The 14,306-nt window shown below is 41.8% G+C and overlaps 1 protein-coding gene across 5 annotated transcripts in view; it reads left to right on the top strand.

The window, feature by feature from the left end:
* Positions 1-14,306, top strand: part of LOC123997463 (adhesion G-protein coupled receptor D2) — a 161,632-nt gene that overhangs the window by 22,189 nt on the left and 125,137 nt on the right. For 4 of the 5 annotated variants that reach the window (XM_046301730.1, XM_046301734.1, XM_046301732.1 and 1 more), the window contains 3 exons: positions 1,159-1,205; positions 8,725-9,030; positions 9,466-9,574. In XM_046301730.1, the coding sequence (XP_046157686.1) occupies positions 1,159-1,205; positions 8,725-9,030; positions 9,466-9,574 (462 nt within the window). The remainder of the gene's footprint in view (positions 1-1,158; positions 1,206-8,724; positions 9,031-9,465; positions 9,575-14,306) is intronic. The other variant, XM_046301733.1, reaches the window with a different exon arrangement.

The raw sequence follows: 14,306 nt of genomic DNA on the forward strand, positions 1-14,306 counted from the left end.
GTCTACCTCCGTAGATACCTTGCTTTCACCTATCCAGTCACCTTAAAAGGGGCAATCCAGGATTCTAACAACAAAGCGGTCAGCCCGCCACTTCTTTTGGTAAACAGTGTGATGAGGCTGGAGAAATGTAATTGATAGACAGAGCTATGGACGCAAGGACTGACCACCCATGAGATCAAAATGATAGTGTTAGCCATGTTTTGAAGCTATACAGTGTTTATTACATTGTTTACTTGGCATGGCATAAAACACGCTTATATTTGGGGTTCTGATTGGGTACAACAGTTGAACTAAGCTCATGAGGCATTTACATGTTATGGATGTACCAAAGGATGGTTGCACCAGTCCCCCATTGCCTCTTAAGTCAGAAGGGGAGAAGGGAGGGGGTTGTTTTAAGATGGTCATACCAAGGATAATTTAGCTATTTGATTTCGAATTTTAGGACCTGTTTTGGTATCAAAAAAAGTACATAAAACAATTAATTGATGAAACATTAAATTTGGCCTTACTGCTATTTGCCCATAGAAACACATTGAATAAAAGATTCATATATGACAAAACAGATCAACAGTCAATAAAAGAAAGTGTCTGTCCTATATCTGAGAGTTATAATAAATATCAGGATTTTAGGCATCCTAGAGCAAAATGTGTTCGTGAGAGTCTCACGTTTCAGTATTAGTGTGTAGCCCAATCTGTTCAGACTTTAGAGACAGAAGTTGGCAGATCGGCGGAACCGACTTCAGACGAGTCTCGTAACTTTTGTGGGTGTAGTAGAGCAAAACGGAGAGCACCATCGTGTTTGGGAGAGTCTCATCTGTCTATTGAGTAGTAATACATTCGGACGCTACAGATGTTTTTGTGAGAAGACCGATTTTCGGGATGTCACATGGTCTGACAAACACCACTGTAGACACGCCACCTTCCACCGTAGATGCGGAAGACCGCCATTGGTGGATGAAGTGATTTGAGACGCTGCTCATGCAAAAAAAAACACTATATCTCTAGCTTAAACAAAATTATTTTGATGGGGATTTTTGTATTATGCTAATTATATTTCCACTGGGGCACGGACATCAACTCTGGGCGGTTGTTTATGTTTTATTCAGTATATCCCGAGATCTCATACTAACATTGTTTTGTTTACTTTTTTTATTCTAGAGGTGTTGGACATCTTCGGCTTTCCCAAGACAGCGTTTTTCATTAAGGTGAGCAAAGATGCGCTCGACCAACCCTGTAAGTTGGAAGGTTCACCCAGCTGTAGCCTATTAGTTTCACGCCATTCAAATGCAGCTTTATCAGTCTGGATTCTGCGTCCAACAACCGCAAGCCAATGGCAGAATTAATATGCATCTCCCCTGGGTCATTTAGGGTTGCGTCCCAAATGGCACCCAATTCCCTATGTAGTGCACTGCTTTTTACCAGGGTCCTTAGGGCTCTGCTTAAAAGTAGTGCACTATAAAGGGCATTTGGAACACCTTAAACCTGTGTCACACCGAAGGTTTTCTGTTATATTGACAAGATAGTTGAGTGACTGCTCCAACAATAGAAATGCATGTCCTCAAAGATGGTAGGCAGGGGGGAGGTGGTGAGATCAGCTGTGTGGTGACCATTCTAGCCAGTGTGAACAACTATATTCCGATATAGTTGTTTATATGAGTGCATCCATTTATATCAGTGCATTTATAACACAACCATTACCAAACTTATTTTCGATCAAATAAGCCTCACGTACCAAATTAGGAATGACATTTTTTGTTGTTGACCAAATTTGACACTCATTGACCTCCATTAAAAAAATCCTCACTTCGTTGTTTTACTTAGGTAGACAGATTTTGGATTGCTTTGCAGCTTCCTCTGGTTGGTCACACAAAGCTATTTGGACACAATTTTTGTTTCAGATGCAAGTGACATCTTCTCTAGCAACTTTTGCTGATACATGAAGCAATTCAAAGGCAATTGAAATTTCATGCAACATCCAATCGTGTCATACATTGGAGCTCCCGAGTGGCGCAGCGGTCTAAGGCACTGCGTCTCAGTGCTAAAGGCATCACTACAGACACCCTAGTTCGAATTCAGGCTGTATCACAACTGGCCGTGATTGGGAGTTGTCCGGGTTTGGCCGGTGTAGGCCGTCATTATAAATAAGAATTTGTTAACTGACTTGCCTAGTTAAATAAAGGTAAAAATAATCAAGAATAATAATAATCACATCATGGTTTCATAAATTATTTGTTTATCCTAACGCTTGGTAATTGGAACACCCTCGATATAGACAAAATACTGGCTGAACATTTTAGCTAGCTAACCAAAATGTTGCCTATTTGCCAATCATGTTTTACCAAGCTAGCTAGCTAACCAAGCAGTTCATGTTGGACAATTTCAGTTGAAACTGGAGAGAGAAAGGTCTGGGTTCACTTTTAAAATTAAATGTATTGACCTCCAGACCATGTATATAAACCATGACTTGGCATGGTGACTAGAATTGTTTATACATTTCCTAAATGGCATGTCTCTTTTGTTGTAGTTTGCAGCAGCACTGACAGCTGTGTTGACATGAAAACTGGATCTGATTTCCGACTGGAATGATATGACTAGTCAAGTAAACTTGCTCACAAATTGTTCATTGAATACAGTCAGATGCAATGCAACTAGGCACTGACAACGCTAAAAATCTTTACATAGTTGGAGCACTCTACATAATCATGTCGTCCTGAAGTCTGCAACCGATGTGCTCACATTAGATGAGTTTTCTAACATTGCAACCTGTCTAGTCCCCTCCTTGACCTGCAATTTCCAGATGTATCAGGGCCCGCCTCCTACTCTGTGTGGCTGTAGGACAAGTTGCACAAGTAGGCCTGCACAGGCTACTATTTTAGCCGTCTTATGCCACGATTTTTGCTGTCCCAGACAAAATTTCCACATCGTGGGCAAATTATAATTGCAAGTCGCATCGTAGCACCCCTATCACTTCACAAGACATTTTCTGGCATGTCAGAAAAATAACCGGGACCTACGGTGCATATCGGGAGAGTGGAAGACGCGTAGTCGCATTTCATTCACCCTCTTTCATTATGCGACCTACAACGTCTTGGTCAGAGCATACGGCGTTAGAATTTATTTGCGATCCCAGAAATTTGTCGTGGATCTCAAATCGTGGCAAAATCGCAGTTATAAATCATGTAATGTATTATACATTACACGATGGCGTCACACTGAGCAACCCAGATCCAACTTCGTTAGAAGCAACATACAGTGCCTCCAGAAAGTAGTCAGACCATAGATCTACACACAAGACCCCATAATGACAAAGTGAAAACATGTTTTGAGAAATGTTTGCTAATTTATTGAAAATGAAGTATAGAAATATCCAATTTACGTAAGTATTCACACCCCTGAGTCAATACTTTGTAGAAGCAGCTTTGGCGGATTATAGCTCTGAGTTGTCTTGGGCGTGTCTGTATCAGCTCTGCAAACCCAGATTTGAGGATTTCCTCCCATTCCTCCTTGCAGATTTTCTCAAGCTTTGTTAAACCATTACAGTCTAAGCCGGGGAGGGTTCTGCTAAGCCATGTGGAATTGTTTTAAGAAGGTACCAAGGTACCAAAATGATCCATACCAAGGATAATTTTGCTATTTGATTTTGAATTGTAAGACCCCTTGAAGTATCAAAAAATATATAAACAAATTATTTAATTAACATTTTAATTGGACCTTTACTGCTATTAGCCCATACAAACACATTGAATAAAAGATTCACTACATGGAACAACAGATAGTTCCCCCCCCCAAAAAAAAGTGTGTTTACATGTGTTTAACCCCTTATTTTTGGAAATAAACAGTCTCCATAAATACTTCCATAAATGTTTTCATTTGGTACCAGGGGACATTCAGACTAGTCTTGTGAGGCCTGTGGGCATCCTAGAGCAAAACAACTGAAATGTACGTGTTCTTTAGAGTTATCACCTTTCTACAGATGGGTTATATTAGTGTAGCCCAAACTGTTCGAACACTACAGACAGAAGTTGGCAGATCGGCTGTACCGACTTCAGACGAGTTCGAAGACGTTTGTGGGGCTCGTAGACCAAAACATTCAGACACTACAGACAATTTAGTAAGAAGACCGATTTTCGGGATGTCTCATGGTCTGACAAACACCGCTCTAGCTCTATGCTAATTAAATTTCCACGGGCATCGGTTCTAGGGGGTTAATTTAGATGGGGAGCGGTGGTGAACAGCAATCTTCAAGTCTATCCACAGATTTTCTATAGGATTCAAGTCTGGGCTTTGATTGGACCACTCAAGAACTGTCACATTCTTGTTCTGAAGCCATTCCAGCATTCCACCTTTTAACAAACTCCAGGCGTGCGTGCGGTCATTATCGTGGAAAATACATAATTAGTCATTCTATGCCATGTTTTACCGTTTAAAGAATTATCTTGTTATATGCTGGTGTTTTTCTAACCTGATACAACCTTGTCTTCGTGGGACTTAGTCATAAGTCTGGGCGTATAGCTAAGGTCAGCTTGGGAGCGGCCGCAGCATGTGACACCCCGTGGGTTTACTATCTACAGAAAGTCACATGTATGGACACTTGCAGAAAGGAGCACATTATAGTGTTTTGCAGTTGTGAATGTCCTAACTAATTACCTTTTACACACTATCTGTTGACTGCCACGTATACAGAAAGGGGTTGTATGTATTTCCTCTATAAAAGCAGAGACCGGGCTATGTTTGTTAAGCTTTCAACCCTGAACCGTTCTTGGTGATGTTGATTTTTGCAAATCGTGATAAAGTGTTGTTTGAAAGAATCTGGTCTCTCTTCCCTTTGATTATATATTCCACAATATCACGTGCCTTTTTCTCAGGAGTGGCTTCAGTCTGGCCACTCCAATAAAGCCCAGATTGGTGAAGTGTTGTAGAGACTGTTGTCCTTCTGGCAGGTTCTCCCATATCAGCCAAGGAACTCTCTGTAGTTCTGTCAGAGTCCTTCTTGCTCAGTTGTTCAGTTTGGTCAGACAGCCAGCTCTAGGCAGAGTGTGGGTATTTCCATATTTTTTTCAATTTCACAATGCTGGAGACCACTGTGCACTTGGAAACGTTCAACACTCTAGAAATGTTTTTTTTACCATTCCCCAAATAAATGCCTCATAACAATTCTATCTCAGAGATCTACAGACAGTTCCTTGGAGTAGCTGCTCTGACATGCACTGTCAACTGTGGAACCTTTCCACTGGGGCACGGACATCGATTCTAGGTGGTTTTGATGGGGAGAGGTGGTGAACAGCAGGTGTGTTCTTTTTAAATCATGTCCAAACAATTGAATTGGCCACAGGTGGACTCCAATCAAGTTGTAGCGACATCTCAAGGATGATCAAAGGAAATTGGATGCACCTGAGCTCAACTTGGAGCGTCATAGCAAAGGGGTGTGAATACGTACAGTACCAGTCAAAAGTTAGGACACACATACTCATTCAAGGGTTTTTCTTTATTTTTGACTATTTTCTACATTGTAGAAAAATAGTGAAGACATCAAAACTGTGAAATATGGAATCATATAGTAACCAAAAAAAAGTGTTAAACAAATCAAAATATATTTTATATTTGAGATTCTTCAAAGTAGCCACCCTTTGCCTTGATGACAGCTTTGCACACTCTTGGCATTCTCTCAACCAGCTTCATGAGAAATCATTCTTAAATGAAAGAAGTTTGTGGAGATGGAAGAACCTTTCAGAAGGACAACCATCTCTGCAGCACTCCACCAATCAGGCCTTTATTGTAGAGTGGCCAGACTGAAGCCACTCATCAGGAAGTGACACATGACAACCCGCTTGGAGTTTGTTAAAAGGCACCTAAAGAACTCTCAGAACTTGACAAACAAGATTCTCTGGTCTGATGAAACCAAGATTGAACTCTGGCTTGAACGCCAAGCATCACGTCTGGAGGAAACCTGGCACCATCCCTACGGTGGAGCATTATGCTGTGGAGATGTTTTTCATCGGCAGGGAGACTTGTCACGATTGAGGGAAAGATGAACAGAGCAAAGTTCAGAGAGATCCTTGATGAAAACCGGCTCCAATGCGCTAAGGACCTCACAATGTTACTAAGGTTCACCATCCAACAGGACATTGACCCTAAGCACACAGCCAAGATAACGCAGGAGTGGCTTCGGGTCTATGAAGCCGGGTCTTTATATTCATAAAGTCTATGAATATCATTGAGTGGCCCAGCCAGAGCCCGGACTTGAACCTGATCAAACATCTCTGGAGAGACCTGAAAATAGCTGTGCAGCGACACTCCCCATCCAACCTGACAGAGCTTGAGAGAATCTGCAGAGAAGAATGTGAGAAACTCCCCAAATATACATGTGCCAAGCTAGTAGCATCATACCCAAGGAGACTTGAGGCTGTAGTCCTTCTGTAGCTCAGTTGGTAGAGCATGGCGCTTGTAACGCCAGGGTAGTGGGTTCGATCCCCGGGACCACCCATACGTAGAATGTATGCACACATGACTGTAAGTCGCTTTGGATAAAAGCGTCTGCTAAATGGCATATATTATTTATTATTAATCGCTGCCGATGTACTGAGTAAAGGGTCTGAAAACTTGTGTAAATGTGATATTTAATTTTTGTCTTAAAACCTGTTTTTGCTTTGTTATTATGAGTATTGTGTGTAGATTGATGAGGTGGAAAAAAATATTTAATCTATTTTAGGATAAGGCTGTAATGTAACAAAATGTGGAAAAAGTCAAGGGGTCTGAATTAGAGGTCGACCGACTATGATTTTCACCGCTGATACCGATTGTTGGAGGACCAAAAAACCCCGATACCGATTAATCGGCCGATTCCTTCATTTTTTTATTTGTAATAATGACAATTACAACAATACTGAATGAACACTTATTCTAACTTAATATAATACATCAATACAATCAATTTAGCCTCAAATAAATAATGACATGTTTGATTTGGTTTAAATAATGCAAAAACAAAGTGTTGGAGAAGAAAGTAATATGTGTCATGTAAAAATGTGCCATGTAAAAAAGCTAACATTTAAGTTCCTTGCTCAGAACATGAGAACATATGAAAGTTGGTGGTTCCTTTTAACTTGAGATTTCAATATTCCAAGATAAGAGGTTTTAGGTTGTAGTTAATATAGTATTTATAGGACTATTTCTCTCTATACCATTTGTATTTCATATACCTTTGACTATTGGATGTTCTTATAGGCACTATAGTATTGCCAGTGTAACAGTATAGCTTCCGTCCCCCCTCCTCGCCTCGAACCAGGAACACATTGACAACAGCCACACTCGAAGCATCGTTACCCATCGCTCCACAAAAGCCACGTTCCTTGCAGCGCAAGTGGAATAACTACTCCAAATCTAAAAGCGAGTGACGTTTGAAACAGTATTAGCGCACACCCAGCTAACTAGCTAGCCATTTCACATTGGTTACACCAGCCATTAGGCTGATAGGCTTGAAGTCATAAACAGCGCTGTGCTTGAGAAGAGCTGCTGGCAAAACGCACAAAAGTGCTGTTTGAATGAATGATTACAGGTCTGCTGCTGCTCAGTCAGACTGCTCTATCAAATCAGACTTAATTATAACATAATAACACACAGAAATACGAGCCTTTGGTCATTAATATGGTTGAATCCGGAAACTATAATCTCGAAAACAAGACGTTTATTCTTTCAGTGAAATACGGAACCGTTCGGTATTTTATCTAACAGGTGGCATCCCTAAGTCTAAATATTCTTGTTACATTGCACAACCTTCAATGTATGTCATAATTACGTAACATTCTGGCAAATTAGTTCGCAATGAGCCAGGCAGCCCAAACTGTTGCATATACCCTGACTCTGCGTGTAATGAACGCAAGATAAATTACACAATTTCACCTGGTTAATATTGCCTGCTAAACTGGATTAGTAGTTATAACTAGTGATTATGATTGATTGTTTTTTATAAGATAAGTTTAATGCTAGCTAGCAATTTACCTTGGCTTCTACTGCATTCTTGTAACAGGCAGGCTACTCGTGTAGTGCAATGGTTAGAGTGTTGGACTAGTTAACTGCTTTTGCAAGATTGGAACCCCTGAGCTGACAAGGTGAAAATCTGTCGTTCTGCCCACATTTACATTTTACATTTAAGTCATTTAGCAGACGCTCTTATCCAGAGCGACTTACAAATTGGTGCATTCACCTTATGACATCCAGTGGGGCAGTCACTTAACAATAGTGCATCTAAAACTTAGGGGGGGGGTGGGGTGAGAGGGATTACTTAACCTATCCTAGGTATTCCTTAAAGAGGTGGGGTTTCAGGTGTCTCCGGAAGGTGGCGATCGACCCCGCTGTCCTGGCGTCGTGAGGGAGTTTGTTCCACCATTGGGGGGGCCAGGGCCCCTAAACAAGGCAGTTAACCCACAGTTCCTTGGCAGTCATTGAAAATAAGAATGTGTTCTTAACTGACTTGCCTAGTTAAATAAAAGGTATAACAAAAATAATCATCGGAATTCGGCGCCCAAAAATACATATTTCCGTTTGTTATGAAAACTTGAAATTGGGCCTAATTAATCGGCCATTCCAATTAATCGGTCGACCTCTAGTCTGAATAATTTCCAAATGCACTGTAAATAAGCCCAATAGACATTCCCATTCAAGTCAAACTTCGCTAATGTTCTAATAGTTATTTCTATGGTTCAAACCACCATGTTTTTCACCAAGGTGATTGAGGACATGAGCATGAACGCGTCGTCTGAGAAAGACTTGGTGTCGCTGAGCGGACTGACTACCGTGCTGGTCAGGGTCCTGGAGGCCAGTCCGGACATCCTCACATCCACCGATGTCCTCTACCTCACCGAGATGATGAAACTGGAGGCCACCACCACCACCCAGGAGGTCAACCATGCCCAGGGTGGCCTAGACTCTGCCGAGGCCATGGTGTCCATTGCCACCAACTACCTGAAACTGGCCAGTCTCATCCTGGACTCTAAGAGGGCCACCCAGTGGCTAGGTCGGCTGGAGGACGTTGTACGTTTTCAGTGTTCACACGTTTATATAATGTATTACACCAGCAAACAGAACTGGTTGCAATTACGTATTTAATGATTTCATGGTCAGGTTGTAAACTGGTCTTAATATTTTTTTGGTCACACTTTTGTTTAACTCTACAATGACTGTGAAGTTTTGATTTATTGTGTAATTTTTATATGTTCTATAAGGAACTGGTTCTATAAGGAAGATGTAATCTGACCACAAAACAACAGGAATATTATGTATTTTTCATGACTTCTTGATCTTGTCGTGAAAAAAATATATCATTACCTGATTGTAACAGAGACCAGTCTTTGTATTCTGGTTACATGACCAGTTTTCAACCAGAAAATCCCATTTCAGTAATATGTTTTTTTTCTCACACAAATGCAAAAAAATATTATTATTTTTTTTTTTTTTTTTCCCATACAGACTGTGGGACCATTCACTGTGGTGGAGAGCATTGATAAACTGACTGGAGCTTTAGCAGATGTGCTATCTGCCGAGTGGAAAAGCTTCACACTCTCCACGGAAAACATAGGTAATGATATTCTTTGCATCCGTTTTTTTATAGTGTTGCTAAACATCTTTGAAATGAGGTCTTATTAAGAATAAAATGAACATAAGAACTGATAAGAACGGATAAGAACTGGAGATAGAACTGGGAACTTCAGATAGACGCGAACCAACTAGAGAATAGAGGTGAAATGACAAAGAAAAGGGAGTTCACTTTGCAGTGGTATCTGATGGCTCAGTCTGGGAGTATAGTGTTTGAATCAAATCAAATTATATTCGTCACAGACCGAGAGAAAGAAAATAGAGAATTATTAGAAAAATTATAACATGTAATAATAAATACCCAATGAGTAATGATAATTTGGCTACGAGGTAATTGAGGTAGATATGTACATATAACTAGGAATGAAGTGAATAAGCAACAGGATAGATAATAAACAGTAGCAGCAGTGTTTGTGAAGAATAAAAAAAAAGTTTGTGCAAAAAGGGTCAATAGAGATAGTCCCGGGTAGCTATAAGGTTAACTATTTAACTAACTATTTAACAGTCTTATGGCTTCGGTAGAAGCTGTTCAGGGTCCTTTTGGTTCCAGACTTGGTGCGTCGGTACCACTTGCCGTGCGGTAGCAGAGGGAACAGTCTATGACAGGGGTTCTCAAACTAGGGGTTGCGACCCCAAATGGGGTCTTCTGATATGAAAATGGGGTTGCGGGACAATTTCCAAAATCCTGAGAAAAAATAATACATACAAAAAAATAATATAGTATCGTCTTTGTCTCTTAAAATCATTGTAATGTGGTTAACCTTAAAAATACAAATTATGTAAAACATTCATTCATTCAACCAGAGAGCGCCATTAGATCACGGAAATAGGCTGCACTTGACCATTGCACTTGAATCATTCCCATGGTGAACGGCTAGGCCTGCTACGCTATGAAAATAGACACTATGGCCGAGACTTTGATATTATCAGCCGCAATTGATATGGTGAAAACAATGTGTGGGGAGGCGGAGGCACAGAAACTCACATCAATACCTTGTCAGAGAAGACTGTTGAATTAATAATTTATTATATTGCTAGCAATCAATTCAAATCAAATCTTATTCAAGAGGAAACTGACTGAACGACTCAAAACTCCCCAGCTTATGCTCTCCAAATGGACGTTAGCTGTGAGGGCCGAGATGCCCATGTATTGTCTTTTGTTTGCTATACATGTATGCTATTCATGAGGACATATTGTCTCACGATTCTCGAGCAAGGAAGGGATGTTCAGTGTGCTGCGTGCCTATATTGACGAAATACAGATTCCATGGGGTTGAATGGGGGGCTTTTGCACAGATGTGACTCTAACCAAAGCGGGACGGCGGGCAGGCCTCTGCACTCTAGTTATGAATGTGTCTCCCTCTGCCATATGGACACATTGTATGATACCGAGAGCAACTGGCAGCAAAAGAGCTGAGCACAGAACTCTGCAGCAGGTAAGCACAGTTATACAGCGGGAAGAGAGAGTATGTGAACCCTTTCTAATGACCTGGGTTTCTGCAAAAAAATAAATGTTTTCTCACTGTCAACTGCGTTTATTTTCAGCAAACTTAACATGTGTAAATATTTGTATGAACATAACAAGATTCAACTACTGAGACATAAACTGAACAAGTTCTGCAGACATGTGACAAACAGAAATTGAATAATGTGTCCCTCAACAAAGGGGGGAATCAAAAATCAAAGTAACTGTCAGTATCTGGTGTGTCCACCAGCTACATTAAGTACTTCAGTGCATCTCCTCCTCATGGACTGCACCAGATTTGCCAGTTCTTGCTGTGAGATGTTACCCAACTCTTCCACCAAGGCACCTGCAAGTTCCCGGACATTTCTGGGGGGAATGGCCCTAGCCCTCACCCTCCGATCCAACAGGTCCCAGACGTTTGTTTAAATTATGTATTCAATATAGACAAGAAAAATACAATAATGTGTGTGTTATTAGTTTATGCACACTGTGTTTGTTTATTGTTGTGACTTAGATGAAGATCAGTTCAAATTGTATGCACAATTTATGCAGAAATCCAGGAAAATCCAAAGGGTTCACATACTTTTTCTTGCCGCTGTACTGCACCAGGTAACTTTGATTATTAACCTGATCAAACCACGTCCCCTGTGCGCACGCCTGTTAGCTAAACTATGTGGAGATATGGCATCAGAGCATGACAATGTTCTATTGCACACTGAGGCTTGGTGGTTATTGAGGGAGAGTGTTGGAAAGATATTTCGCATTGAGAGAGGAACTGTTGTCATTCAAAATGGATGTAACCCCCCCCCCCCCCCAAAACAGACTTAGTTGACTTTTTGTGTAATGAAAAACAAATGTGTTTCCTTGACTATGTAACAGACATATTTGGAGAACTGAACACGAGCATGCAGGGGAAATACAAAAACATTCTACTGACGAGTGACCGAATCATTGGACTCAGAGGGAAGAATTCCTATTGGAGAGAGTATTTCAAAAGCAAACCATGCCCCCTTCCCTAGGCTGTGCATGTTTCTAACGGACAGCATCAGTAAGTGTCCCACACGAGTGATGACTGCTCACTTCCGATGCTTGGAAGAGAACTTTGGGACCTACTTCCCAATCCGTTTAACTCTGATCCTGGCTCAGTTGACATGCCGGTAAGTGAAAATGAACAGCTAATCGAGCTGTCATGTGACCGAATGCATTCACTGGTCACTGTGGAGGAGTTTTGGTTCCTGACTCAAAGGGAATACCCTGCCGTCTCCCTCTGAGCATCAAAACAACTGGGAACTCCGACAGGGATATATATTTTTTAACAGTCATCCAACTTGAATTTCCATCTCGGGAACTTGGACCTCTTTCTAGAGCTCCGACATTCTGACCTAAACATCACTGGATTCATGATTTGACCTCGTATTTTTCATAGCTTTCCCCTAGATGTTGGAACATTGCTGCAGGGACTTGCTTCCATTCAGTCACGAGCATTAGTGAGGTCGAGCACAGATGTTGGGCAATTAGGCCTGGCTCCCAGTCGGCGTTCCAATTCATCCCAAAGGTGTTCGATGGGGTTGAGGTCAGGGCTCTGTGCAGGCCAGTCAAGTTCTTTCACACCGATCTCGACAAACCGTTTCTGTATGGACCTTGCTTTGTGCACCGAGGCATTGTCATGCTGAAACAGGAATGGGCCTTCCCCAAACGGTTCCCACAAAGTTGGAAGCACAGACTCTTCTAGAATGTAAATTGTATGCTGTCGTGTTAAGATTTCCCTTCACTGGAACTAAGGGGCCTAGCCCGAACCATGAAAAACAGCCCCAGAAATGATTCCTCATCCACCAAACTTTACCGGTGGCACTATGCATTGGGGCAGGTAGCGTTCTCCTGGCATCCACCAAACCCAGATTTGTCAGTTGGACTGCCAGATGGTGATGCGTGATTCATCACTCCAGAGGACACGTTTCCACTGCTCCAGAGCCCAATAGCGGCAAGCTTTACACCACTCCAGCTGACGCTTGACATTGCACATGGTGATCTTAAGCGGCCACGGAAAACCATTTCATGAAGCTCCCGACGAACAGTTATTGTGCTGATGTTGCTTCCAATGGCAGTTTGGAACTCGGTTGTAAGTGTTGCAGCTGACGACGATTTTTATGCGCTTCAGCATTCGGCGGTCTCGTTCTGTGGGATTGTGTGGCTTACCACTTTGCGGCTGAGCCGTTGTTATGCCTAGACATTTCCACTTCATAATAACAGCACTTGCAGTTGACCAGGGCAGCTCAAGCATGGCAGAAATTTGCCAAACTGACTTGTTACAAAGGTGGGCTCTTCAGGAAGGCCATTGTACTGTCAATGTTTGTCTATGGAGATCGCATGGCTGTGTGCTCGATTTTATACACATGTTAGCAACAGGTGAATTTGAAAGGGTGTCCACACACTTTTGTATGTAAAGTGTACATTTTTTCACATGGTTGGGTTTCAGAGAAGTTTTAGATCTCAAAATGGGGTTGTGGGCCAAGAATGTTTGGGAACCCCTGGTCTATGAATTGTTCTGGGCCTTCCTCTGGCTCCGCTTGTTATAGAGGTCCAAGATGGCAGGAAGCTCGGCCCCAGTGATTTACTTGGCCGTACTCACTACCCTCTAGTGCCTTGCGGAAGGATGCCAAGTTGTTGTCATACCAACTGGTGATGCAGCCAGTCAAGATGCTCTCAATGGTGCAGCTGTATAACATTTTGAGGGCCCATTCCAAAAATCTTCAGACTTCTTAGGGGGAAGAGATGTTTCGTGCCCTCTTAATGACTGTGTTGGTGTGTGTGGACAGTGATAGATCCTTAGTGACGTAGAAACCAACAATCTTGAATCTCTCGACCCGCTCCACTAAATCCCCGTCGATGTGAATGTGGGCATGCTTGTTAATGAAGTTGGTGACTGGTGTGGTCAGTTCCTCAATGCCATCAAATTAATCCCGGAACATATTCCAGTCTGTGCTAGCAAAACAGTCCTGTAGCTTAGCATCCTCTTCATCGGACCACTTCCAACATTGGGAGCATCATTGGTACTTCCTGTTTGATTTTTTGCTTGTAAGCAGGAATCAGGATGATAGGTATTATTTTATGATAGGTATTATTTGGCAGATTTGCCAAATGGTGGGTGAGGGAGAGCTTTGCATGTGTTTCTGTGTGTGGAGTGATGGTGATCTAGAGTTTTTAAAATTCTAGTTGCACAGGTGACATGCTTAAAGAAATGAGGTAAGAT

Source organism: Oncorhynchus gorbuscha, linkage group LG15 (genome assembly GCF_021184085.1).
Source record: "Oncorhynchus gorbuscha isolate QuinsamMale2020 ecotype Even-year linkage group LG15, OgorEven_v1.0, whole genome shotgun sequence".
Classification (NCBI taxonomy): Eukaryota; Metazoa; Chordata; class Actinopteri; order Salmoniformes; family Salmonidae; genus Oncorhynchus; species Oncorhynchus gorbuscha.